Consider the following 27,281-nt stretch of genomic DNA (forward strand, 5'->3'; position numbering starts at 1 on the left):
CTCACACATCCCCGTGCCTCAACTAACCTCAGCCCCCCTCACAGGTCCCCGTGCCTCAACTAACCTCAGCCCCCTCACAGGTCCCCGTGCTTCAACTAACCTCAGCCCCCCTCACAGGTCCCCATGCTTCAACTAACCTCAGCCCCCTCACAGGTCCCCGTGCTTCAACTAACCTCAGCCCCCTCACACGTCCCCGTGCCTCAACTAACCTCAGCCCCCTCACACGTCCCCGTGCTTCATCTAACCTCAACCCCCCTCACAGGTCAACGTGCCTCAACTAACCTCAGCCCCCTCATACGTCCCCGTGCCTCAACTAACCTCAGCCCCCTCACACGTCCCCGTGCCTCAACTAACCTCAGCCCCCTCACAGGTCCCCGTGCTTCATCTAACCTCAGCCCCCCTCACACGTCCTCGTGCTTCAACTAACCTCAGCCCCCTCACACGTCCCCGTGCCTCAACTAATCTCAGCCCCCCTCACACGTCCCCGTGCTTCAACTAACCTCAGCCCACCTCACAGGTCCCCGTGCTTCAACTAACCTCAGCCCCCTCACACATCCCCGTGCCTCAACTAACCTCAGCCCCCCTCATACGTCCCCGTGCCTCAACTAACCTCAGCCCCCCTCACACGTCCCCGTGCCTCAACTAACCTCAGCCCCCTCATACGTCCCCGTGCCTCAACTAACCTCAGCCCCCTCACACGTCCCCGTGCTTCAACTAACCTCAGCCCCCTCACACGTCCCCGTGCTTCAACTAACCTCAGCCCCCTCACACGTCCCCGTGCTTCAACTAACCTCAGCCCCCTCACACGTCCTCGTGCCTCAACTAACCTCAGCCCCCTCACAGGTCCCCATGCTTCAACTAACCTCAGCCCCCTCACACGTCCTCGTGCTTCAACTAACCTCAGCCCCCTCACAGGTCCCCATGCTTCAACTAACCTCAGCCCCCTCACACGTCCTCGTGCTTCAACTAACCTCAGCCCCCTCACAGGTCCCCATGCTTCAACTAACCTCAGCCCCCTCACACGTCCTCGTGCTTCAACTAACCTCAGCCCCCTCACACGTCCTCGTGCTTCAACTAACCTCAGCCCCCTCACAGGTCCCCATGCTTCAACTAACCTCAGCCCCCTCACACGTCCTCGTGCTTCAACTAACCTCAGCCCCCTCACAGGTCCCCATGCTTCAACTAACCTCAGCCCCCTCACACGTCCTCGTGCTTCAACTAACCTCAGCCCCCTCACAGGTCCCCGTGCTTCAACTAACCTCAGCCCCCTCACACGTCCTCGTGCCTCAACTAACCTCAGCCCCCCTCACACGTCCCCGTGCTTCAACTAACCTCAGCCCCCTCACAGGTCCCCATGCTTCAACTAACCTCAGCCCCCTCACACGTCCTCGTGCTTCAACTAACCTCAGCCCCCTCACAGGTCCCCATGCTTCAACTAACCTCAGCCCCCTCACACGTCCCCGTGCTTCAACTAACCTCAGCCCCCTCACAGGTCCCCATGCTTCAACTAACCTCAGCCCCCTCACACGTCCCCGTGCTTCAACTAACCTCAGCCCTCTCACACGTCCCCGTGCTTCAACTAACCTCAGCCCCCTCACACGTCCCCGTGCTTCAACTAACCTCAGCCCCCTCACAGGTCCCCATGCTTCAACTAACCTCAGCCCCCTCACACGTCCTCGTGCTTCAACTAACCTCAGCCCCCTCACACGTCCCCGTGCTTCAACTAACCTCAGCCCCCTCACACGTCCCCGTGCTTCAACTAACCTCAGCCCCCTCACACGTCCTCGTGCCTCAACTAACCTCAGCCCCCTCACAGGTCCCCATGCTTCAACTAACCTCAGCCCCCTCACACGTCCTCGTGCTTCAACTAACCTCAGCCCCCTCACAGGTCCCCATGCTTCAACTAACCTCAGCCCCCTCACACGTCCTCGTGCTTCAACTAACCTCAGCCCCCTCACACGTCCTCGTGCTTCAACTAACCTCAGCCCCCTCACAGGTCCCCATGCTTCAACTAACCTCAGCCCCCTCACACGTCCTCGTGCTTCAACTAACCTCAGCCCCCTCACAGGTCCCCGTGCTTCAACTAACCTCAGCCCCCTCACACGTCCTCGTGCTTCAACTAACCTCAGCCCCCTCACAGGTCCCCGTGCTTCAACTAACCTCAGCCCCCTCACAGGTCCCCATGCTTCAACTAACCTCAGCCCCCTCACACGTCCTCGTGCTTCAACTAACCTCAGCCCCCTCACACGTCCTCGTGCTTCAACTAACCTCAGCCCCCTCATACGTCCCCGTGCCTCAACTAACCTCAGCCCCCCTCACACGTCCCCGTGCCTCAACTAACCTCAGCCCCCTCACACGTCCCCGTGCCTCAACTAACCTCAGCCCCCTCACACGTCCTCGTGCCTCAACTAACCTCAGCCCCCCTCACACGTCCCCGTGCCTCAACTAACCTCAGCCCCCCTCACACGTCCCCGTGCCTCAACTAACCTCAGCCCCCCTCACACGTCCCCGTGCCTCAACTAACCTCAGCCCCCTCACACGTCCCCGTGCCTCAACTAACCTCAGCCCCCTCACACGTCCCCGTGCTTCAACTAACCTCAGCCCCCTCACACGTCCCCGTGCTTCAACTAACCTCAGCCCCCTCACACGTCCCCGTGCTTCAACTAACATCAGCCCCCCTCACACGTCCCCGTGCCTCAACTAACCTCAGCCCCCTCACACGTCCCCGTGCCTCAACTAACCTCAGCCACCCTCACACGTCCTCGTGCCTCAACTAACCTCAGCCCCCCTCACAGGTCCCCATGCTTCAACTAACCTCAGCCCCCTCACACGTCCTCGTGCTTCAACTAACCTCAGCCCCCTCACAGGTCCCCATGCTTCAACTAACCTCAGCCCCCTCACACGTCCTCGTGCTTCAACTAACCTCAGCCCCCTCACAGGTCCCCATGCTTCAACTAACCTCAGCCCCCTCACACGTCCTCGTGCTTCAACTAACCTCAGCCCCCTCACACGTCCTCGTGCTTCAACTAACCTCAGCCCCCTCACACGTCCCCGTGCTTCAACTAACCTCAGCCCCCTCACACGTCCCCGTGCTTCAACTAACCTCAGCCCCCTCACACGTCCTCGTGCCTCAACTAACCTCAGCCCCCTCACAGGTCCCCATGCTTCAACTAACCTCAGCCCCCTCACACGTCCTCGTGCTTCAACTAACCTCAGCCCCCTCACAGGTCCCATGCTTCAACTAACCTCAGCCCCCTCACACGTCCTCGTGCTTCAACTAACCTCAGCCCCCTCACACGTCCTCGTGCTTCAACTAACCTCAGCCCCCTCACAGGTCCCCGTGCTTCAACTAACCTCAGCCCCCTCACACGTCCTCGTGCTTCAACTAACCTCAGCCCCCTCACAGGTCCCCATGCTTCAACTAACCTCAGCCCCCTCACACGTCCTCGTGCTTCAACTAACCTCAGCCCCCTCACAGGTCCCCGTGCTTCAACTAACCTCAGCCCCCTCACACGTCCTCGTGCTTCAACTAACCTCAGCCCCCTCACAGGTCCCCGTGCTTCAACTAACCTCAGCCCCCTCACAGGTCCCCATGCTTCAACTAACCTCAGCCCCCTCACAGGTCCTCGTGCTTCAACTAACCTCAGCCCCCTCACAGGTCCTCGTGCTTCAACTAACCTCAGCCCCCCTCACACGTCCCCGTGCTTCAACTAACCTCAAACCCCTCACACGTCCCCGTGCTTCAACTAACCTCAGCCCCCTCACACGTCCCCGTGCCTCAACTAACCTCAGCCCCCCTCACACGTCCCCATGCTTCAACTAACCTCAGCCCCCTCACAGGTCCTCGTGCTTCAACTAACCTCAGCCCCCCTCACAGGTCCCCGTGCTTCAACTAACCTCAGCCCCCTCACACGTCCCCGTGCTTCAACTAACCTCAGCCCCCTCACAGGTCCCCATGCTTCAACTAACCTCAGCCCCCTCACAGGTCCCCATGCTTCAACTAACCTCAGCCCCCTCACAGGTCCCCATGCTTCAACTAACCTCAGGACCCCTCACACGTCCTCGTGCTTCAACTAACCTCAGCCCCCTCACAGGTCCCCATGCTTCAACTAACCTCAGCCCCCTCACAGGTCCCCATGCTTCAACTAACCTCAGCCCCCTCACACGTCCTCGTGCTTCAACTAACCTCAGCCCCCTCACAGGTCCCCATGCTTCAACTAACCTCAGCCCCCTCACAGGTCCCCATGCTTCAACTAACCTCAGCCCCCTCACAGGTCCCCATGCTTCAACTAACCTCAGCCCCCTCACACGTCCTCGTGCTTCAACTAACCTCAGCCCCCTCACAGGTCCCCATGCTTCAACTAACCTCAGCCCCCTCACAGGTCCCCATGCTTCAACTAACCTCAGCCCCCTCACACGTCCTCGTGCTTCAACTAACCTCAGCCCCCTCACAGGTCCCCATGCTTCAACTAACATCAGCCCCCTCACAGGTCCCCATGCTTCAACTAACCTCAGCCCCCTCACAGGTCCCCGTGCTTCAACTAACCTCAGCCCCCTCACAGGTCCCCATGCTTCAACTAACCTCAGCCCCCTCACAGGTCCCCATGCTTCAACTAACCTCAGCCCCCTCACAGGTCCCCATGCTTCAACTAACCTCAGCCCCCTCACACGTCCTCGTGCTTCAACTAACCTCAGCCCCCTCACAGGTCCCCATGCTTCAACTAACCTCAGCCCCCTCACACGTCCCCGTGCTTCAACTAACCTCAGCCCCCCTCACACGTCCTCGTGCTTCAACTAACCTCAGCCCCCTCACAGGTCCCCATGCTTCAACTAACCTCAGCCCCCTCACACGTCCCCGTGCTTCAACTAACCTCAGCCCCCCTCACACGTCCTCGTGCTTCAACTAACCTCAGCCCCCTCACACGTCCCCGTGCTTCAACTAACCTCAGCCCCCCTCACACGTCCCCGTGCTTCAACTAACCTCAGCCCCCTCACAGGTCCCCGTGCTTCAACTAACCTCAGCCCCCTCACACGTCCTCGTGCTTCAACTAACCTCAGCCCCCTCACAGGTCCCCGTGCTTCAACTAACCTCAGCCCCCTCACACGTCCTCGTGCTTCAACTAACCTCAGCCCCCTCACAGGTCCCCATGCTTCAACTAACCTCAGCCCTCTCACAGGTCCCCGTGCTTAACTAACCTCAGCCCCCTCACACGTCCCCGTGCTTAACTAACCTCAGCCCCCTCACACGTCCACGTGCTTAACTAACCTCAGCCCCCACACGTCCCCGTGCTTCAACTAACCTCAGCCCCCTCACAGGTCCTCGTGCTTCAACTAACCTCAGCCCCCTCACACGTCCCCGTGCTTCAACTAACCTCAGCCCCCTCACACGTCCCCGTGCTTAACTAACCTCAGCCCCCTCACACGTCCCCGTGCTTAACTAACCTCAGCCCCCTCACACGTCCCCGTGCTTCAACTAACCTCAGCCCCCTCACACGTCCTCGTGCTTCAACTAACCTCAGCCCCCTCACACATCCCCGTGCTTCAACTAACCTCAGCCCCCCTCACACGTCCCCGTGCTTAACTAACCTCAGCCCCCTCACAGGTCCTCGTGCTTCAACTAACCTCAGCCCCCTCACACGTCCCCATGCTTCAACTAACCTCAGCCCCCTCACACGTCCTCGTGGTTCAACTAACCTCAGCCCCCTCACAGGTCCCCATGCTTCAACTAACCTCAGCCCCCTCACAGGTCCTCGTGCTTCAACTAACCTCAGCCCCCTCACACGTCCTCGTGCTTCAACTAACCTCAGCCCCCTCACAGGTCCCCATGCTTCAACTAACCTCAGCCCCCCTCACAGGTCCCCGTGCTTCAACTAACCTCAGCCCCCTCACAGGTCCCCATGCTTCAACTAACCTCAGCCCCCTCACACATCCCCGTGCTTCAACTAACCTCAGCCCCCTCACAGGTCCCCGTGCTTCAACTAACCTCAGCCCCCTCACACGTCCCCGTGCTTCAACTAACCTCAGCCCCCTCACAGGTCCCCGTGCTTCAACTAACCTCAGCCCCCTCACAGGTCCCCATGCTTCAACTAACCTCAGCCCCCCTCACAGGTCCCCGTGCTTCACTAACCTCAGCCCCCTCACAGGTCCCCGTGCTTAACTAACCTCAGCCCCCTCACACGTCCCCGTGCCTCAACTAACCTCAGCCCCCCTCACACATCCCCGTGCCTCAACTAACCTCAGCCCCCTCACAGGTCCCCGTGCCTCAACTAACCTCAGCCCCCTCACAGGTCCCCGTGCTTCAACTAACCTCAGCCCCCCTCACAGGTCCCCATGCTTCAACTAACCTCAGCCCCCTCACAGGTCCCCGTGCTTCAACTAACCTCAGCCCCCTCACACGTCCCCGTGCCTCAACTAACCTCAGCCCCCTCACACGTCCCCGTGCTTCATCTAACCTCAACCCCCTCACAGGTCAACGTGCCTCAACTAACCTCAGCCCCCTCATACGCCCGTGCCTCAACTAACCTCAGCCCCCTCACACGTCCCCGTGCCTCAACTAACCTCAGCCCCCTCACAGGTCCCCGTGCTTCATCTAACCTCAGCCCCCCTCACACGTCCTCGTGCTTCAACTAACCTCAGCCCCCTCACACGTCCCCGTGCCTCAACTAATCTCAGCCCCCTCACACGTCCCCGTGCTTCAACTAACCTCAGCCCACCTCACAGGTCCCCGTGCTTCAACTAACCTCAGCCCCCTCACACATCCCCGTGCCTCAACTAACCTCAGCCCCCTCATACGTCCCCGTGCCTCAACTAACCTCAGCCCCCCTCACACGTCCCCGTGCCTCAACTAACCTCAGCCCCCTCATACGTCCCCGTGCCTCAACTAACCTCAGCCCCCTCACACGTCCCCGTGCTTCAACTAACCTCAGCCCCCTCACACGTCCCCGTGCTTCAACTAACCTCAGCCCCCTCACACGTCCCCGTGCTTCAACTAACCTCAGCCCCCTCACACGTCCTCGTGCCTCAACTAACCTCAGCCCCCTCACAGGTCCCCATGCTTCAACTAACCTCAGCCCCCTCACACGTCCTCGTGCTTCAACTAACCTCAGCCCCCTCACAGGTCCCCATGCTTCAACTAACCTCAGCCCCCTCACACGTCCTCGTGCTTCAACTAACCTCAGCCCCCTCACAGGTCCCCATGCTTCAACTAACCTCAGCCCCCTCACACGTCCTCGTGCTTCAACTAACCTCAGCCCCTCACACGTCCTCGTGCTTCAACTAACCTCAGCCCCCTCACAGGTCCCCATGCTTCAACTAACCTCAGCCCCCTCACACGTCCTCGTGCTTCAACTAACCTCAGCCCCCTCACAGGTCCCCATGCTTCAACTAACCTCAGCCCCCTCACACGTCCTCGTGCTTCAACTAACCTCAGCCCCCTCACAGGTCCCCGTGCTTCAACTAACCTCAGCCCCCTCACACGTCCTCGTGCCTCAACTAACCTCAGCCCCCCTCACACGTCCCCGTGCTTCAACTAACCTCAGCCCCCTCACAGGTCCCCATGCTTCAACTAACCTCAGCCCCCTCACACGTCCTCGTGCTTCAACTAACCTCAGCCCCCTCACAGGTCCCCATGCTTCAACTAACCTCAGCCCCCTCACACGTCCCCGTGCTTCAACTAACCTCAGCCCCCTCACAGGTCCCCATGCTTCAACTAACCTCAGCCCCCTCACACGTCCCCGTGCTTCAACTAACCTCAGCCCTCTCACACGTCCCCGTGCTTCAACTAACCTCAGCCCCCTCACACGTCCCCGTGCTTCAACTAACCTCAGCCCCCTCACAGGTCCCCATGCTTCAACTAACCTCAGCCCCCTCACACGTCCTCGTGCTTCAACTAACCTCAGCCCCCTCACACGTCCCCGTGCTTCAACTAACCTCAGCCCCCTCACACGTCCCCGTGCTTCAACTAACCTCAGCCCCCTCACACGTCCTCGTGCCTCAACTAACCTCAGCCCCCTCACAGGTCCCCATGCTTCAACTAACCTCAGCCCCCTCACACGTCCTCGTGCTTCAACTAACCTCAGCCCCCTCACAGGTCCCCATGCTTCAACTAACCTCAGCCCCCTCACACGTCCTCGTGCTTCAACTAACCTCAGCCCCCTCACAGGTCCCCATGCCTCAACTAACCTCAGCCCCCTCACACGTCCTCGTGCTTCAACTAACCTCAGCCCCCTCACACGTCCTCGTGCTTCAACTAACCTCAGCCCCCTCACAGGTCCCCATGCTTCAACTAACCTCAGCCCCCTCACACGTCCTCGTGCTTCAACTAACCTCAGCCCCCTCACAGGTCCCCATGCTTCAACTAACCTCAGCCCCCTCACACGTCCTCGTGCTTCAACTAACCTCAGCCCCCTCACAGGTCCCCGTGCTTCAACTAACCTCAGCCCCCTCACACGTCCTCGTGCTTCAACTAACCTCAGCCCCCTCACAGGTCCCCGTGCTTCAACTAACCTCAGCCCCCTCACAGGTCCCCATGCTTCAACTAACCTCAGCCCCCTCACACGTCCTCGTGCTTCAACTAACCTCAGCCCCCTCACACGTCCTCGTGCTTCAACTAACCTCAGCCCCTCATACGTCCCCGTGCCTCAACTAACCTCAGCCCCCTCACACGTCCCCGTGCCTCAACTAACCTCAGCCCCCTCACACGTCCCCGTGCCTCAACTAACCTCAGCCCCCTCACACGTCCTCGTGCCTCAACTAACCTCAGCCCCCTCACACGTCCCCGTGCCTCAACTAACCTCAGCCCCCTCACACGTCCCCGTGCCTCAACTAACCTCAGCCCCCCTCACACGTCCCCGTGCCTCAACTAACCTCAGCCCCCTCACACGTCCCCGTGCCTCAACTAACCTCAGCCCCCTCACACGTCCCCGTGCTTCAACTAACCTCAGCCCCCTCACACGTCCCCGTGCTTCAACTAACCTCAGCCCCCTCACACGTCCCCGTGCTTCAACTAACATCAGCCCCCTCACACGTCCCCGTGCCTCAACTAACCTCAGCCCCCTCACACGTCCCCGTGCCTCAACTAACCTCAGCCACCCTCACACGTCCTCGTGCCTCAACTAACCTCAGCCCCCTCACAGGTCCCCATGCTTCAACTAACCTCAGCCCCCTCACACGTCCTCGTGCTTCAACTAACCTCAGCCCCCTCACAGGTCCCCATGCTTCAACTAACCTCAGCCCCCTCACACGTCCTCGTGCTTCAACTAACCTCAGCCCCCTCACAGGTCCCCATGCTTCAACTAACCTCAGCCCCCTCACACGTCCTCGTGCTTCAACTAACCTCAGCCCCCTCACACGTCCTCGTGCTTCAACTAACCTCAGCCCCCTCACACGTCCCCGTGCTTCAACTAACCTCAGCCCCCTCACACGTCCCCGTGCTTCAACTAACCTCAGCCCCCTCACACGTCCTCGTGCCTCAACTAACCTCAGCCCCCTCACAGGTCCCCATGCTTCAACTAACCTCAGCCCCCTCACACGTCCTCGTGCTTCAACTAACCTCAGCCCCCTCACAGGTCCCCATGCTTCAACTAACCTCAGCCCCCTCACACGTCCTCGTGCTTCAACTAACCTCAGCCCCCTCACACGTCCTCGTGCTTCAACTAACCTCAGCCCCCTCACAGGTCCCCGTGCTTCAACTAACCTCAGCCCCCTCACACGTCCTCGTGCTTCAACTAACCTCAGCCCCCTCACAGGTCCCCATGCTTCAACTAACCTCAGCCCCCTCACACGTCCTCGTGCTTCAACTAACCTCAGCCCCCTCACAGGTCCCCGTGCTTCAACTAACCTCAGCCCCCTCACACGTCCTCGTGCTTCAACTAACCTCAGCCCCCTCACAGGTCCCCGTGCTTCAACTAACCTCAGCCCCCTCACAGGTCCCCATGCTTCAACTAACCTCAGCCCCCTCACAGGTCCTCGTGCTTCAACTAACCTCAGCCCCCTCACAGGTCCTCGTGCTTCAACTAACCTCAGCCCCCTCACACGTCCCCGTGCTTCAACTAACCTCAGCCCCCTCACACGTCCCCGTGCTTCAACTAACCTCAGCCCCCCTCACACGTCCCCGTGCCTCAACTAACCTCAGCCCCCCTCACACGTCCCCATGCTTCAACTAACCTCAGCCCCCTCACAGGTCCTCGTGCTTCAACTAACCTCAGCCCCCTCACAGGTCCTCGTGCTTCAACTAACCTCAGCCCCCCTCACACGTCCCCGTGCTTCAACTAACCTCAGCCCCCTCACAGGTCCTCGTGCTTCAACTAACCTCAGCCCCCTCACAGGTCCCCATGCTTCAACTAACCTCAGCCCCCTCACACGTCCTCGTGCTTCAACTAACCTCAGCCCCCTCACAGGTCCCCATGCTTCAACTAACCTCAGCCCCCTCACAGGTCCCCATGCTTCAACTAACCTCAGCCCCCTCACAGGTCCCCATGCTTCAACTAACCTCAGCCCCCTCACAGGTCCCCATGCTTCAACTAACCTCAGCCCCCTCACAGGTCCCCATGCTTCAACTAACCTCAGGACCCCTCACACGTCCTCGTGCTTCAACTAACCTCAGCCCCCTCACAGGTCCCCATGCTTCAACTAACCTCAGCCCCCTCACAGGTCCCCATGCTTCAACTAACCTCAGCCCCCTCACACGTCCTCGTGCTTCAACTAACCTCAGCCCCCTCACAGGTCCCCATGCTTCAACTAACCTCAGCCCCCTCACAGGTCCCCATGCTTCAACTAACCTCAGCCCCCTCACAGGTCCCCATGCTTCAACTAACCTCAGCCCCCTCACACGTCCTCGTGCTTCAACTAACCTCAGCCCCCTCACAGGTCCCCATGCTTCAACTAACCTCAGCCCCCTCACAGGTCCCCATGCTTCAACTAACCTCAGCCCCCTCACACGTCCTCGTGCTTCAACTAACCTCAGCCCCCTCACAGGTCCCCATGCTTCAACTAACATCAGCCCCCTCACAGGTCCCCATGCTTCAACTAACCTCAGCCCCCTCACAGGTCCCCGTGCTTCAACTAACCTCAGCCCCCTCACAGGTCCCCATGCTTCAACTAACCTCAGCCCCCTCACAGGTCCCCATGCTTCAACTAACCTCAGCCCCCTCACAGGTCCCCATGCTTCAACTAACCTCAGCCCCCTCACACGTCCTCGTGCTTCAACTAACCTCAGCCCCCTCACAGGTCCCCATGCTTCAACTAACCTCAGCCCCCTCACACGTCCCCGTGCTTCAACTAACCTCAGCCCCCTCACACGTCCTCGTGCTTCAACTAACCTCAGCCCCCTCACAGGTCCCCATGCTTCAACTAACCTCAGCCCCCTCACACGTCCCCGTGCTTCAACTAACCTCAGCCCCCTCACACGTCCTCGTGCTTCAACTAACCTCAGCCCCCTCACACGTCCCCGTGCTTCAACTAACCTCAGCCCCCTCACACGTCCCCGTGCTTCAACTAACCTCAGCCCCCTCACAGGTCCCCGTGCTTCAACTAACCTCAGCCCCCTCACACGTCCTCGTGCTTCAACTAACCTCAGCCCCCTCACAGGTCCCCGTGCTTCAACTAACCTCAGCCCCCTCACACGTCCTCGTGCTTCAACTAACCTCAGCCCCCTCACAGGTCCCCATGCTTCAACTAACCTCAGCCCTCTCACAGGTCCCCGTGCTTAACTAACCTCAGCCCCCTCACACGTCCCCGTGCTTAACTAACCTCAGCCCCCTCACACGTCCACGTGCTTAACTAACCTCAGCCCCCTCACACGTCCCCGTGCTTCAACTAACCTCAGCCCCCCTCACACGTCCTCGTGCTTCAACTAACCTCAGCCCCCTCACACGTCCCCGTGCTTCAACTAACCTCAGCCCCCCTCACACGTCCCCGTGCTTAACTAACCTCAGCCCCCTCACACGTCCCCGTGCTTAACTAACCTCAGCCCCCTCACACGTCCCCGTGCTTCAACTAACCTCAGCCCCCCTCACACGTCCTCGTGCTTCAACTAACCTCAGCCCCCTCACACATCCCCGTGCTTCAACTAACCTCAGCCCCCTCACACGTCCCCGTGCTTAACTAACCTCAGCCCCCTCACAGGTCCTCGTGCTTCAACTAACCTCAGCCCCCTCACACGTCCCCATGCTTCAACTAACCTCAGCCCCCTCACACGTCCTCGTGGTTCAACTAACCTCAGCCCCCTCACAGGTCCCCATGCTTCAACTAACCTCAGCCCCCTCACAGGTCCTCGTGCTTCAACTAACCTCAGCCCCCTCACACGTCCTCGTGCTTCAACTAACCTCAGCCCCCTCACAGGTCCCCATGCTTCAACTAACCTCAGCCCCCTCACAGGTCCCCATGCTTCAACTAACCTCAGCCCCCCTCACAGGTCCCCGTGCTTCAACTAACCTCAGCCCCCTCACAGGTCCCCATGCTTCAACTAACCTCAGCCCCCCTCACACATCCCCGTGCTTCAACTAACCTCAGCCCCCTCACAGGTCCCCGTGCTTCAACTAACCTCAGCCCCCTCACACGTCCCCGTGCTTCAACTAACCTCAGCCCCCTCACAGGTCCCCGTGCTTCAACTAACCTCAGCCCCCTCACAGGTCCCCATGCTTCAACTAACCTCAGCCCCCTCACAGGTCCCCGTGCTTCAACTAACCTCAGCCCCCCTCACAGGTCCCCATGCTTCAACTAACCTCAGCCCCCTCACAGGTCCCCATGCTTCAACTAACCTCAGCCCCCTCACAGGTCCCCGTGCTTCAACTAACCTCAGCCCCCTCACAGGTCCCCGTGCTTCAACTAACCTCAGCCCCCTCACAGGTCCCCGTGCTTCAACTAACCTCAGCCCCCCTCACACGTCCCCGTGCCTCAACTAACCTCAGCCCCCTCACACGTCCCGGACTGTATTTTCCGATGGCCCCACGGCCGCCATCCCACTTCTGACACCAATGTGGCGTTCGAGGGTCCACTCCTCAGCCAGTTAGCTAACTAGAAGAATGAGGAGATGATAGCTCAAGATGAACCGGGGAACCAGGTTTAAACGGCTTCGAAATACAGGCTAACAGAGGGTTAGAAGGGTCGCCCAAAACAATAAACTTATCTGGCTTACTGTATAACTTGGTGGAACTCAGAGATGTTATTGCAATCCATACATTCTCGGTGTGTCTCGCTCTGACCCCCTTCAACCCCCAAAACTCGTGGCCTATCCGCTATTTGAACTATGGGTAACTCCTCCCCCCATACTCTTGTGTTATCAGGTGTGTGTGTGTGAGAGAGAGAGAGAGACCAGGAGTGGATAATTTGAGTGTTTTGCCAATAATCACCCATCAGGATCCTCCAGTGAAGAGGCACTTATTTACTGCTCTGCTTGAAATAGGACAGCAGCACTGAATGGTACTCTGTATTTGTAGCATGGTCCATCATGGGAATCACTGTGATTGTCTGCAATCATTCTCTCCAGAACCAATTGACGTGGCCACATCATCACTGAAATAGGAGAGAGGTTATCATCGTGGTTACAGACACAGTAACCTGTTATTAGGGTTGGTCGGCAATAACCTGTCATCAAAAGTTGTCCCTTTATGCATATCCTGATTGAAAAATCAGACCGATTAGATCAAATAATTGATCGTATAATATCAAACAGAGGCATGACCCCATGCCAGAGAGATTTTATATTAAATAGTTTTAAGTTGTGACCTGCAGCCGAACACTAAGATAAAGACCCTCTCATCATCAGCTGGAGTGGGGATCTCCCTGCCTACATCCCTGACAACTCTTTCTTTATGTCATGGTACTGTAATACATGGACTGGGGAAGACAATAAGCCATTATGGTGCTAGGGTTTGGGTTCAATTCCCTCAGGAATCACATACAAATGTATGCACTCCCTGTGCTGTAGAACGCTTAGGAAGAAAGTGGGTATTAAGCAGTACATATTGTATCTGATCCTAGCTGCTGTCTCTCTTTAAAACAAACGTTTGTTCTTCTTAAACAAGACAGAATTCTATGGCTTTAGGCTACTAACTCAACACTACCTGATATTCCAAGGGATACACACCGTGGACACACAGGGAGAGGGTAAGGGTAGCCTCCAGTCATACGCACAGCACCTGCCCTGTGTAACCCTTAACATCATTCAGACAGCACAGGCAAGCTACAATTAAGGGACATGCAGGGGCCTGTTGCTGAAGGAAGAAGAAATATCATTGAGTTCATCTTTTATTGTGCAATATTCCCCACGATTCAGTTGGCCTACATTAGATGTATTTATTTTTTACGGACAATATAAGCACTGGCCATCTGTTTGAATTGCTTAATAATGACAAAACCCTGTTATACTATAAACATCTAAAAGGGAGACTCGTCCACATGTTTGGGCCATTTTTGTCAGTAAATAAAAACAAACACAAAAGATAAACATATTGCCTGAGAGCCTTTGTTTATGTAACTACTTGACTGAACAAACATTGGATTATTTCTGGGAAGAGCTCTTTTGAAAGTGTGTGAACATGGTGTGAAAATCTCCATTTAGTTGTAACCGTCGCCATCTGGTGGCCTTGGTGTGTAATACATGGACAGAAAGCATCAATTCCAGTTACTGTGTGGAGACAAGCGTATCACTCAGGTTATAAACACACAACTGATTTTATGGTTTTCCATAAAGAATCAACAATGTTGAACATAAATAAGCACAGAGGTCAACAGACCAATCATTCTGGATCCATGACTGACATGAAATAGACCATTATAAAGTCAGTGCTTTTCATTTTGAGGAATATTGGCTGAAATAACAGGAAATGCCCTTTTCAAATTTGAAATGCATTGTGGATGACCACTGATCTATAGTGTGTCCAAGTTGTTGTGATGAAGGGAAACACTTTTTGAAATACAAAATGTGCAGTGTATTCACTTCTCTGCTCTAGTGAATGCAAATGCCGTAGGTCCAAGCGGACAATAAGGAATATCATTTTATTTGTATGAAATGGACTGTCAGTGGTAAGTGATCTTTGTGTGTCCCTACGACTCAGTGTGCTCGTGTTTCATGCTCAGTGGCAGTTCATTGCGTTTTCTGTGCAAATGACTGCAGGGGTAGGCGTAACGAAGTGGATCAACGTGAACTTTCACAGTTATCTTGTATATCAAATAACTAAGCCTATAACACAAAGACAGGTTCTCAATCTGAAACCACACTCTGAATTCTTCCTATTCAGATGCCCTGGTTCAGTGGGCCTTCTCATATCACACAGTATCTTATTAGATGTGTCAAACCGCACAAAGAACAAAAAGGTTCAAATGAACAAGAGGCTAATTTTGGTCCAGTATCACTGCTCAAAATCAAGAAAGGGATCCGATTCACACATCTAATATGTGGATTATGGAATAGCAATTAGTGCTGGGGATCCTGTCTGGACTAATAGTGCAAGCAACTCAAGGAGGAAGGAGTATTTGGACATGGCATGAGGCAACCACATGCGACGCAAGATACTGCTAACATGTCTCAGGTACATAGCAGTATTATAGAGGTGTATATGAATCATGAGAAACACTGCTTTAGTAAAAACACATTCCTGTGTGAGGTGAAGCATTTCTGAGGTATGCTGTAGGGGTGTCTTGAGTCGTTACTGTTGAATGAATGGTTGGTTTTGAACCGTAAAACAGCAGTTAGGATTTTCAAGACGTCCTCATCTGCCAGTGCATTTCAGTCATGTCCGTGTTGTGCATACTAGTCACTCTTACTATTGTCCTTGGGTCTTAGGCTAAGTACGAGAGCTACTCTTATCGATGTGGGGGATCTCTTCAAGTTCAGAGACATTGATCTATAGAAAGCTCTATGTACTAACGCTAGCCTATCACATACTAACTCAAGCTCATCCGTCCGGTTCTGCTTTTAGATTTAATAAAAGGATTTGGGTTGTTTGGCACTCACACAGCCAGGTTTTTGGGCCTCAAGCCAGCTACTCTAATAATCTGAGCCATCCCAAATCAGTAGGTAGGTATCCCCAAAGTTGATCAAGCCTTATTAAGCCAGACTGAATGCTGCACTCATAGCGACATCAGTTTGGATGCTAGGCTAGTTTTTGGCCGCCCAGAAAAATAACAGAGTCTGTATGAGGCCCTGTAGTGTTGGCTAGGTCTCTTCAGCTGGAGTGTGTCAACAGAAGAACGTATGGTTCACTGAGTAGCTACACAAGTTTGCCCCACAAAATACCAGCTCTTTTGTTGTGCTTTTCGCTGTAAACAAAGGGGCTATTCAGTTCAATTACATTTGGAGGTTTGTCTATGTGTCCTATAAGTGTTCACATCACATGTACCACTCTCACAGCAGGTAGCGCCCTCTTCTGATAGGACGCTGTAATGTATCTCTAGAAGGGCTCTCCATTCATTTGCAGTCTAATAAAGGCCCAAGCAGGCTATAGAAATTGCTAGTAGATGTGATAGGCCTAGCTAGTGAAAGCTGGCCACCGTGCAATGACTTCTCCAGACGGTCACACCCCCCACAGCGATCCTCAGTAATACATCCTTAAGCTCCAAAGTAACAGTCACACATCCTTGTCCCCAACCACCAGAGGCCCAGGATGTAAAGAGGGTGCTGGTGATGCTTCAGTCATGTCCCACCTCTCCCAGAGGACTTGTGGACTTACAAAGCTTTTATAATCTATCACCTGACTGCATCCAGTGTGATTGACTGTAGTCTCTTCCTATAGCCGTGCGCCATGAGTCTGGCAAGTGGGACTAAACTGTTGTACAGCATGCAGAGCGTAGAGCTGTGGAAGGCAGCAAGGCGCAGGTCCATTCACTCAGAGGAAGTGAAGAGTTTGCTTGACTCAGTGCAATGTGGCAAAGCTGTCCCTTACGTGCTCCTCTGCCCCTGTGCCATGACTAGGCCCAAGGCCTGGAGAGGTGGGGGGGCTGAGGCTGACGTTGTATGCCGGGTTGGAGATGTGGAGAGCAGCCCGCTTGCTGCTGCTGCTCCGTGCCGACCGCGTCTTGTGGTGCCGGTTATGGTGGTGGTGCAGCTGGCGGGGTTCGTCCGGAGGACTGGTGGTGTGGCTGTGGTGGCGGCCTCCGCATTTCAGAGAGGGCACCGCAACAGGGTCAGGATCAGAGGTTACATCAGGGTTAAAGGTCACCGCCGGGTCAGCTGGGTCGATGCTGTCTGGACAGGAAGTAGAGACGGTCTGGGGTTTCCCTGTCTGGGGACACGGAGAGCGAGATGCCGACTCCAACAGATCTTTAGTTCCCTGCGTGCACTGGGTGGGAGAAGGAGAGAGGGAGAGGGTGGCGGAGAGAAAGAGATGAGACAAGGGCAGCAGAAAAGACAAGAACCACCAAGAACAGTTAGCCCAGCTGAAAATAAAAAAAACAACAGAAGTCCCCCAGGGGAGAGGAGAGATCACTCAGACAGCTATGCAGAGCAAAACTATGGGTCAACGGTCAAGCTATAAGTAATTGAGGTGGTGCAAGGACATGCAGGTATTCTGATGCTTGGTAGCAGACAGTCATTTTGGTGAGGGGTAACCATGCAGATGATAAAAAAATGTAACTTGGAAGCTCAAAGTAACACAGTGATGTTGTATCAACCTTGCCACGGTATTTCCACAGCACCAGAGATCACATCAAATTCTCGTTTGAGTAACGTAAGACCCATACACGGTAAGGGGACAGGGCAATTGCTTTAAAGAATGGTCCTTTGAGGGTTTTATTCTCGCTTGCAAAAGTGACAGATAAATTCAAGTTACTTGAAAGATGAAGTAACAAAGGTCAACAAAAACCCACCAGAGCATAAACATTGTAGTGTGGAGATGATTGCATGTCTGACTGCTTAAGTAGAGAAGAGAGAGATGCTCTTATGATGTTATGTAAAGGACTGGCGTAGCTGTCAGCGCACATTTAGCACATGCAGAACCTGACCACCGAGGGGAATTTAGAAGTGTTTGCATTTTCGCCTCTGTGGAACAATTTTCATTTATGCTTCCAAAGAGAAAATAGAAGCAGTTGTAGAGACTGAATGGATATAAACTATTAACGAGTCTACTGCTTGAAAAGGTTTTGCTCATTGTCTGGTGTGTACATATACCGTGAGCACCAAGTATTGAGACAGTGATATGATGTTATGCCTCTGTACTCCAACACTAGATGTGAAATGAAACAATGGCTATGAAGTAGCTTAAAGTGCAGACTAAACTTTCACCCATAAATCATTTAGAAAATACTGCACTTTCCACCCCATTTCAGGGGACCAAAAACAAACAGCAAAAACTGTAATCATTGTGTACTAGGAATATGGGTCCAAATACTCAACTTTTGACTACTTTAATACACAAGTGAATTTGTCCCAATACTTTTGGCCCACTAAAGCTGAGTCTGCACTTTTACCTCCATCATTGTATCATTTCATCCAAAGCGCTGGAGTACAGAGCCAAAACAACACACTCACAGTCCCAATACTTTTGGGGCTCACTATCTGTGCATTTAAGCATGCATGAGTGTATCTGAGGCATAGCTGACAAGAAAACAACACAAATATATTAAAGTACAACGAATGTGCCATTATCCTTTCCTCGGTTTGACGGTCTGATATTCCAAACCTCACAGGTCTGGACTTTGTGTGTGATGGGATCCAGCCTGACGTGGTTGAAATCAGCCATGTTAAAGGAAAAGCATAGTAGCACTGGGAGAGAAGCCAGCCAGGCAGGCAGAAAAATAAAGCAGACAGCAACCAGCCACAGAGAGAGGGGCCCCTAGAAAACCTTCCTTCTGCACCAGGGTCGGGCTCTATTCAGTTTTCAACTCAGTACTTCCAAATAAGTGAATTGGCATTCAATTGAAGAAGATGTAGACAGTAGCCACAGAGACGGGTAAGGCCAGCCAAACACTCTTACTGCACTCTACCTGGGGTCATCTCACCAACCTGTCTGTCTCCACTAACCTTGCTCATCAGCCAGCACAGGACAGAGCAAAGTCCAGACAGCTGTCCTCCTAGTGGGGGGTGGTGATGGGCCATACACACAAATACGGAGAGACACAATACCAGTTGACACTACGGAATAGGCACACAGGGGTAAGGCTTAGTGACAATGATGACATCGGGACTGTTCACACATATGATTAAGCTACATCTTAACTGTAACACACAGGTGAGAATTTAAAAAAAGAATGCACGTCTATTAAACTCATTTGGAAATAAAAACGTATTTATTTCATTGTTAAAATGGAATATTTATTACTGTACATTTCAGATTAACATAATTTATTCCAAAATGACGTATAAATATTTAGATGACCAAAATAAACAAAAAGACAAAATAATAAGATTGTAATATAAAACATATTTTAAAAAGCATAAGAAAACAGTAAGAGGGAGATGATTTGGACTGTCTTGAGGCAGACAGGTAGACTAGTGTCAGGCCAGCGTCGGATTCGCTGGTTCGAATCGCCGAGCCGGCTAGGTGAAAGATCTGCCAATGTGATATTGAGCAAGGCACTGAACCCTCATCGCTCCTGTAAGTCGCTCTGTATAAGAGTGTCTGCTAAATTACTGAAAACATTTCAAATGTAAACGCAGGTAGCTTTTATGTCACGTTTAACATGACCATTACATTATGGTATGACACACAAAACTCAACACACACACGCCAATACACAGTCACGTCAGAGACAAATGCAGACAACAAGAACATTGAGGGAAGACAAATAAGTGTTTTCACACTCTGTAAACAAAGATAATTCCATGTGCATAAATAGAATACCTTTTCCATGCTTTCTCAGCAGACCCACTGAATATCAGTGAGGGAGGGTGTCCAGATTGAGACAAATGAAAACAGCACTTGGGTACAGATGTATTTGTGACCGGTAAATTCCCAGCAGTAACCACTTCCATTACCAGCATGTGGTTGCTAAAAGTAGAAATACTGAACCAATACTGTGCTTGGTCTCTCTCTCTGATCTAACTCCTTATGTGCAAATACATTCTAATCCGCAAACTTCCAGCAGAGATGACAGTGCCCTTGTATCCTTAAAGTAAACCGAGGTTCGGTCAGCTTGTCCCTATTGCCTGAATGTAAACAGAAGGAAGGCCTAGTCTGAACGGTCGGAGACTGCCACTGCTGTCAGACTGAACTACAAACACAGTGGCAGTCGTACTTTGTAAACAAACATATTTTAAAGAAAACTCCTAGTACCGACGTTTCTCCTCAACTGCAAAACAAGGGCAAAACCTTTAATCCAGCTGGGAAGCGGATGAAACATATGTAGGCTGGTCCCTTTTTCACTGAAATGAAATACATAAATGACACCGAGTTGCCTGATTATAAGATTAGGGAATGGAATGGCGTGAGTAACTAACGGTTGAGCTACACCCAGGTCAAACATGGCCTCGCAGCCAGTTTCACTTCCTCTTTCCAGCCAGAGACAGTCTTTTACTGTCAACTGTAAACAATCAACAGTCTGGTGTAGACTGGATTACCAGGACCAGGCAACAACATATGTAATGACCACACCAGGATCCTGGACCCTTAGCAATAGTACTACAGTACTCTGGTATGAGGGACTAAGTCATGAGGGGGTGACCCCATACACAACAGCCAGTCAGGCAACAGTCAAAGGGGGTTCGGTTGGAAAAGGCAACTAAACTGGAGTCTGCAAGTCAGGCTGATGGTGGTTTGGGGTTGCAGGTGGCGGTATAGGGGAGGGGGGAACCTGCAATGCACAAGGGGGCAGCTGGGACGGCGTGGGCCCTCCTACCACGTTTATCTCGTTCTTAGCGGCCAGCTCTATCTCCGTGGCAACGGTCTGGGACGACTCCTCCACTGGCATGAAGCCTCGCCTGTCAATCAAACTGAACACGGGACAACATGGAGGAAACAGGTTAGTCAAATAGTTCAGGCTTCAGGTCAATTCAGTTTCCTTCTTAGTCAAATCAAGGAGTGATTAGAAATTAAATTCATGCATTGGAGAAAATCCTCAGAAAACAATGGGGCATTTTTAAACACTTCCTAAATAGACGGATTTGAAGAAAGAACTGACTCAACCCCTATCAAAGATACATTATAAACCAGACTGAGTCTCACCTGGGAGGCATGGGTCCACAGAGTACAGAGCAGCAGTTAGTCAGGATGTTGTTATAGCTGTAGGGGTTACCGGTGTCCTCCGTCCCACTCTTCCCCGACCACGAGCCTTTGATCTGGGACCAAGAGAGACACACAAGACTGACCATCAGTCCTTGTCCAAGACTAGTTTTAGTATATTTGTCAGGGACCAGGCACAACAAATATGACACCATGTTAAGTTACATGGCTACTTTCCATCTGCAGTCTGCACATACCGGAAGGGTCACTTAACTGTTTAAAGCGCAAAATCTGCAGTCAGTCAAACATTTGATTTTCCTGGGTTTTATATACATTTCCACACTATAAGGTTGGAGTAATAATATGACATTTTGAAAATGCCCTCATAGTGTAAGAGCTGTTTAAAAAGCCTGTGAAATTTTTCCATTTTGGTGGGATGGGGTTTTGGCCTTCCATGGTGGCATCACTGTGGTAAATTAGTTTGTAATCCAATAAGAAAGAGTTCCAAACCTCTTTGCTAATAACAGCTAATTTTCCATTTCCCCCTCACCACTCAGACCACTCCCAGACCGTCCTAGCTAAACTCTTACTTGAGAAATTGCCCTTTGCTAAGATGCCTTTGTTTCTTTTTGACCATGTTAATTGAAAAACAATCACAGTAAAGATACTTACTGATTTGATAGAGATAAAAAGAGCTGCATTAAACCTTTAAAGTGTATAATACCTATATGTCTATTATACATATCCCAGGAGAGACAGAGATATCACACTCATTGGCATTTACTCACATCTTCATTTGTTGTCAGGTTAGAAGCAACCAGATAGGTATGGAAGCCTGAGAGGCCCAAGATGGACCAAACTGAAAAGAAGCAAATCACCAGCTCCACAGCAGTGCAGGAAGAAAAGTCAAGGACAACATTTATGGTTTGAGTATCTAAATATCACCAGAGATGTCAGCTGGACAGATTGAGAGACCCATTCGTATTCTGCAATATGGCCAATAAGCTGAAGTGAATGACAGTTTAGGTGCCCTAACACCAGACTACTCGAGGCAGGGAGTGGTATTATGAGGGGATCTGATCGGTTACCAAGACACAAAGACTTGGTAAAAGGATATCTGGCTGGACTCTCCTGAAGAGCAAACATCAGGCCTCTCCCTCCTTGTGCCCCTGAGGACAGAACCATTGAAAGTTGATACAGAAAACCATGACAGGATGACAAATCAGGATCTACGCAAAAGTTCCAAGCCTGGGCAGTGTCTTCTGTGTAGACTACGTACTCAGTGCTAGATGTGTGGCGACACAGCCAAAGATGAAGACTGTCAGGAAGGACAGAGAGACGATGAAGGTGTAGAAGAAACGATAGTTCCTCTTCCCAACACAGTTCCCCACCCAGGGACAATGGTGGTCGAATCGCTCTGGAGGACAGAAAGAAAGATTGAGGAAGAAGAACATTTACAAATATCTACAAACAACATCTCATTGACACGAAGGCCAAGCTCTCAAGCTCTCAAGCCCCTTTCAACAGTCAAATAAATGTGAATTAAATGTAGAAAAGTCTAGAAAAAAAAAATTAAGAAGGTCTGCTTTCAAAGTTGATCAACATCTTTACGGAGGAGACAAACACTAATAAATACTCTTTATAAGAATGTTTTGTATGAACAGTCTTTATTTATCAATCTCAGTAACAGGCTGTGTAGTATAGTCTAAATCACTCAGTCTAATAAATGGCAGTGTGTCCCTCTGTCTACGTTCCGTGTTGAACGTCCACCTCTGTCACCAGTCCTTACCCACACAGTTGTCACAGAGGGAGCAGTGGGAGGTGCGCGGTGGCCGGAACATCTTGCAGGTGAAACAGTACTTGAGCTTCACTACCTGCTGGTTGATCATCACCTCCTTGGTGCGGGGAGGGGGTCGGTAGGTGGAAGAACCAGAGTTATCTGAGGAGGAGAGAAAGACAGGGAGGACATATCAGGAGATATAGTACACAAGGTGTGTGTGTGTATTACTATTCTCTTGGGTACCGGAAATCCCCCAAATTCCTCACAAGGATAGTAAAACAAGGAAAATTCTCTTATTTCAGGCTTAGGTATTAGGGTTAGAATTAGAGGTCAGGGAAAAGAGGATTTTGAATGGAAATCTATTTTTGGCCCCCACTAGTATAGTAAAACCTATGCTTTGTGTGCATGTGTCCATGTTGTGATCCAGGCAGTAGTAGCTTTAGGCCTAATTGCTGGCGGAGTGGTGTCCATTAAGGCGGCGTCATTGGGGAGGCAATCAATCAACACAGGCTCTGTGTAATGTATGAAAGTGTGCTGCCTGCCTGGCAGTCCCATATGCTGAGTTTAGACAGGCAGTCCGATTGTGATCTTTTTGTTTCAGTTGAGTATCAGGTTTCAGTTGAGTGATGATTTGATGTATTACACTGGCTCTATCACTACATGGCATGAGCTCATTAATAAATAGTCAAGTGTAAGGTACGTTCAAGATAACAACGGAGTCAATGTTTGATAGACAGCTGAATATTTGGCAGCTAGTCAGAACTAAGTATGATACTTTTGATAACTTTCTGGAAGTATTCATCTGGTTTAAGGAAATAGGTCTAACCAGCAGATATGCACAACTTAGGCCTAAACCATGTTGCAGAAAGCTGAGTGGACATCACGCTCTGTCATCCTAACAGAGACACGTCACAAGAGCATGAGAATATCACTCAATAACTTATTTTTATACTTTTGGTGCCACACAATGAAATTACTCTATTTAAAACCACAACTCCCTCTACGTGAAGTGAGTTTCCACTCTACAAAAAACAGAGAGAAAGAGAAAATTAGGGAGGGGGAGCGAGAGAGAGAGAAGTTAGTGGCAACCCACTGCAATGGGGCCCGTGTCTTAATTTTTCACAAAATTAAACGGCGGAGTTAACTACCCACACAGAAACAAGCAGTGCCACTAACAATTCAAAGACCTCCATCCATCCATCCCTCCCTCCAAAACAAATGGTGAACGTCTACAAAAAAGCTGTGAAAGTGAGTGGGAAATGAAGAATGTTCATTCAGGTGTGTATGTGTTGCCCTTACCGATCTGCTTCTCAATGTCTGCGGCCTCGTCCGGTGTAGCCCGGGGCAGGATGCCAGGGTCAGTGAAGCTGGTCTGCAGGAGGGAGATGACTACAAACACAAACAGCACTCCTCCAATTGCTGGGATGAACACCGTCAGGTGCTTCAACAGGAAGGGACAGCTGTGGTGACAGGACAAAGAAAAAAAGAGGACTATATTCAGCAACAATTAAAGTGGACTGTCATATATGTTAAAATTAAGGGTGTGTTTATACTGGAAGCCCAACTCTGATATTTTGCCCAATTAATAGGCAAAAGACCTGACCTGATGAATCAAAAGACCAATGACACAGTAAATCCGTGTGGAGCGCAAATAGTGATCTTGAGTATTCGTTTTTCACAATCTATTCAGAATATTACTGTGCATTATCTGCATACGATCGGGAGCGCTTCTTCAGGAAAATCTCATTAAGCAATACTCGGAGTACTTCTTAAAAAGCCTAATTTACATGTTGCTTATGAGTGTATTTCACAATACTTTTGGATTATAAATTGGATTGTGAGTCGTGCATAAATGCTCTGCTGAATATAAAGTTCGTGTCATCCTCGCCAATCAATTACATTATACTTCAAAAACACGCCAACCAGTAAAATGGCTCTTTGGCTAGCTTTGCTACAAGCCTGTCAATGAGCGTTAGCATTCGAACTAACAACTGCTGAATCCAAAACAGGTATTTTGCACCTATCACAACCAAATATAATATTAGTGACTGTTCAAGCAATAATCAAAACAACATTGTAAGCCTAGGAGAACCCACCCCCCAAAAAATGATAATATCTTATTTCAGTGGGTGATAATACATGCGCGCTGACTGACAATGTGTGGTTATTCCAGCTTCATTTCCGCAACCAAAAATCATGCGCATAACGTAACGTTCGTGTGTCGGGTACCGAAAATAAAAATCAGAATTGGGCGGACTGTTAAATGCAGCCTAAAGTGTTTTGTGTAGCCTGGCTTCATTAAGGTCTTTTTTTAAGTACCCAGGACAACTAGAGGACAAGATTGATTGCAGAGAACTGCAGCAACAATCAGGACCATGACTAACCACATGAAGGACTAGTTCTCATTTTCAACACGAGAAACTGTAAACGCTGTCAAACAATAGTACAATATTGCAATAGTTTCTCAACCACCAGGATCTGGTTTTAATCAACTTTCACTTTTTAATTACTACTGGTAGCATAGTCTCATGAGATGTAACACACATTTCAGCAAGACACTTGTAAGAATGTGTAATGACATGTTCTGGTATTAAAACTATTCCTCTTATTGTTACCAGAATCTACTGTATTGGTTAAACTGCTAGACACACAACCAAACTTACCATGGTTTGTTGAAACCTGTGTGGCATAATTTTAATGGCTAGGGCAAACATGTGTCAAAGCCATGCAAAAGAAAACGAGAACTTGTACTTACTCGAAAACAAAGAACAGTACAGTGGTGACCAAAATGAGGCCGAGGGTGAGTGGAAGGACACCACTTTGCTGAGCCACTATGATCCGTCCATCACAGTAGAAGCGATTCTTGCCGGGGAAAACTTCCCATTTTCTCCGTGCGGTTTCCCCCTTCTTCTCTTCCTGAACAGCATCGTGTTGCGGCGGCAGGGTCGGTGTTGGCGTTGAAAGTGCCTGCGGGTCGATTTGCTGGTATTCGCAATGTTTCATGATTTACGAAATTTTGGCGCTTCCCGAATAGAAGAGCTGTCTTGTGCTTGCCACCGCTATCTACATAGGCAGCAACTTGCTAATTCTCTAGCTAATGTTTGCTAACTAACGTTACCTAACAATAACATCGACTAGCGTGTTGCCAGGAACGTCAGCTACAAACATGTTCCAGTGCCGGTAAGTTAGTGGTCGTCATTGAATCAACGTCACCAAGCGTATCCAGTGTATGCAAACAGTGTCCCCAAAAATCTACACTCCATGAGGAGAACAATTCGACAATGATATTATCCATCATATCGGTCTATCAACCTGAAGAACAGCAGTGTGTGTGACCCATTGCATTCGTATGACCGCTTAGCTGGCTAGGCTAACGCTCTAGCTAGGCTAACGCTACCTAGTTAGCCCAAAAATCAGTGATGAACAGACTAACGTTAGTGAATAGTAGCTAGGTAGAAAGCATATCCTATACACAGCATACAAATAGGTATCAATACCATACCAGGGTTCTGTTTCATACGGACGGTTCAATATGATCCTATTTGAAACCACCAACTCCTACACTTTCAGCCAGGCAGATGAAACAAAGTGATGTTGGAATTTCCCGGTGGTGATGTAGATGAGGGCTTTCGTCGGGAGTTTTCGTAGCTACAAATTGACCCTAACCAACTGAAGACCGTCTGTTATACTAATAAACATCATAATCGAAATTCAAATTTATGTTGGTCTCGTGTAGTCTATCACATTGGAAGCGTACAGGTCAGGCGCACTTCTCTCTATCATCCAGCGTTATGACCGAGATGAAGCGGCGAAGCGAGAGGATTTACTCCACCCAAAATCTATCCGCGTGAGAATAAGCCCCTTTTTTTCCCAACTGACATCACATGTATTTCCATTTCTATTCTAAAAGCGGTCCCTTGTCCATATAATATATAATATTTGGTTATGATCGCTATGGAATGTTTACGACACATTAAAATGTTGTACGGCGTTCATGATTTGCTGGCAAGGAATTACGTGGGTTAGTCAACTATTTTTCTCCTTCCCCCTTCTGACACCCAGGTGGCGACACGCATCTCTGCTTCCTCAAACTCAACCCTGATAAGACCGAACTGCTCTTCTTCCCCAGGAAAGTCTGCCCGCTCAAATACCTCTCCATCCGGGTTGACAACTCCAGTGTCACCCTCCCAGAGTGCAAAGACCCTTGGCTTGACCCTGAACAACACCCTGTCTTTCTATGCAAACATCAAAGTGGTGACCCGCTCCTGCAGGTTCATGCTCTACAACATCAGTAGAGTACAACCCTACCTCACACAGGAAGCGGTGCAGGTCCTAATCCAGGCACTTGTCCTCTCCTGTCTGGACTACTGCAACTCGCTGTTGGCTGGGCTTCCCGCTTTTGCCGA

General features: G+C 51.2%; 1 protein-coding gene across 2 annotated transcripts; it reads right to left on the reverse strand.

Annotated features, from left to right (window-relative positions):
* Positions 1–14,238: 14,238 nt before the first annotated feature.
* On the reverse strand, positions 14,239–25,878 carry LOC135549817 (palmitoyltransferase ZDHHC18-B-like). Of its 2 annotated transcripts, XM_064980142.1 has the most exons (10): positions 25,631–25,878; positions 24,175–24,335; positions 22,885–23,034; positions 22,375–22,512; positions 22,213–22,264; positions 21,884–21,986; positions 21,099–21,211; positions 20,773–20,866; positions 18,959–19,069; positions 14,239–17,279 (listed from the first exon to the last, which is right to left on the reverse strand). In XM_064980142.1, the coding sequence occupies exons 1-10, from the start codon at positions 25,876–25,878 to the stop codon at positions 16,854–16,856; spliced, it is 1,596 nt and encodes a 531-aa protein (XP_064836214.1). In that variant the 3' UTR covers positions 14,239–16,853. The 2 variants fall into 2 exon arrangements, with proteins under 2 accessions (XP_064836214.1, XP_064836215.1); XM_064980143.1 differs by lacking the exon at positions 18,959–19,069.
* Between the last annotated feature and the right edge of the window lie 1,403 nt (positions 25,879–27,281).

The sequence above is a fragment of the Oncorhynchus masou genome, chromosome 12 (assembly GCF_036934945.1).
Source record: "Oncorhynchus masou masou isolate Uvic2021 chromosome 12, UVic_Omas_1.1, whole genome shotgun sequence".
Classification (NCBI taxonomy): Eukaryota; Metazoa; Chordata; class Actinopteri; order Salmoniformes; family Salmonidae; genus Oncorhynchus; species Oncorhynchus masou.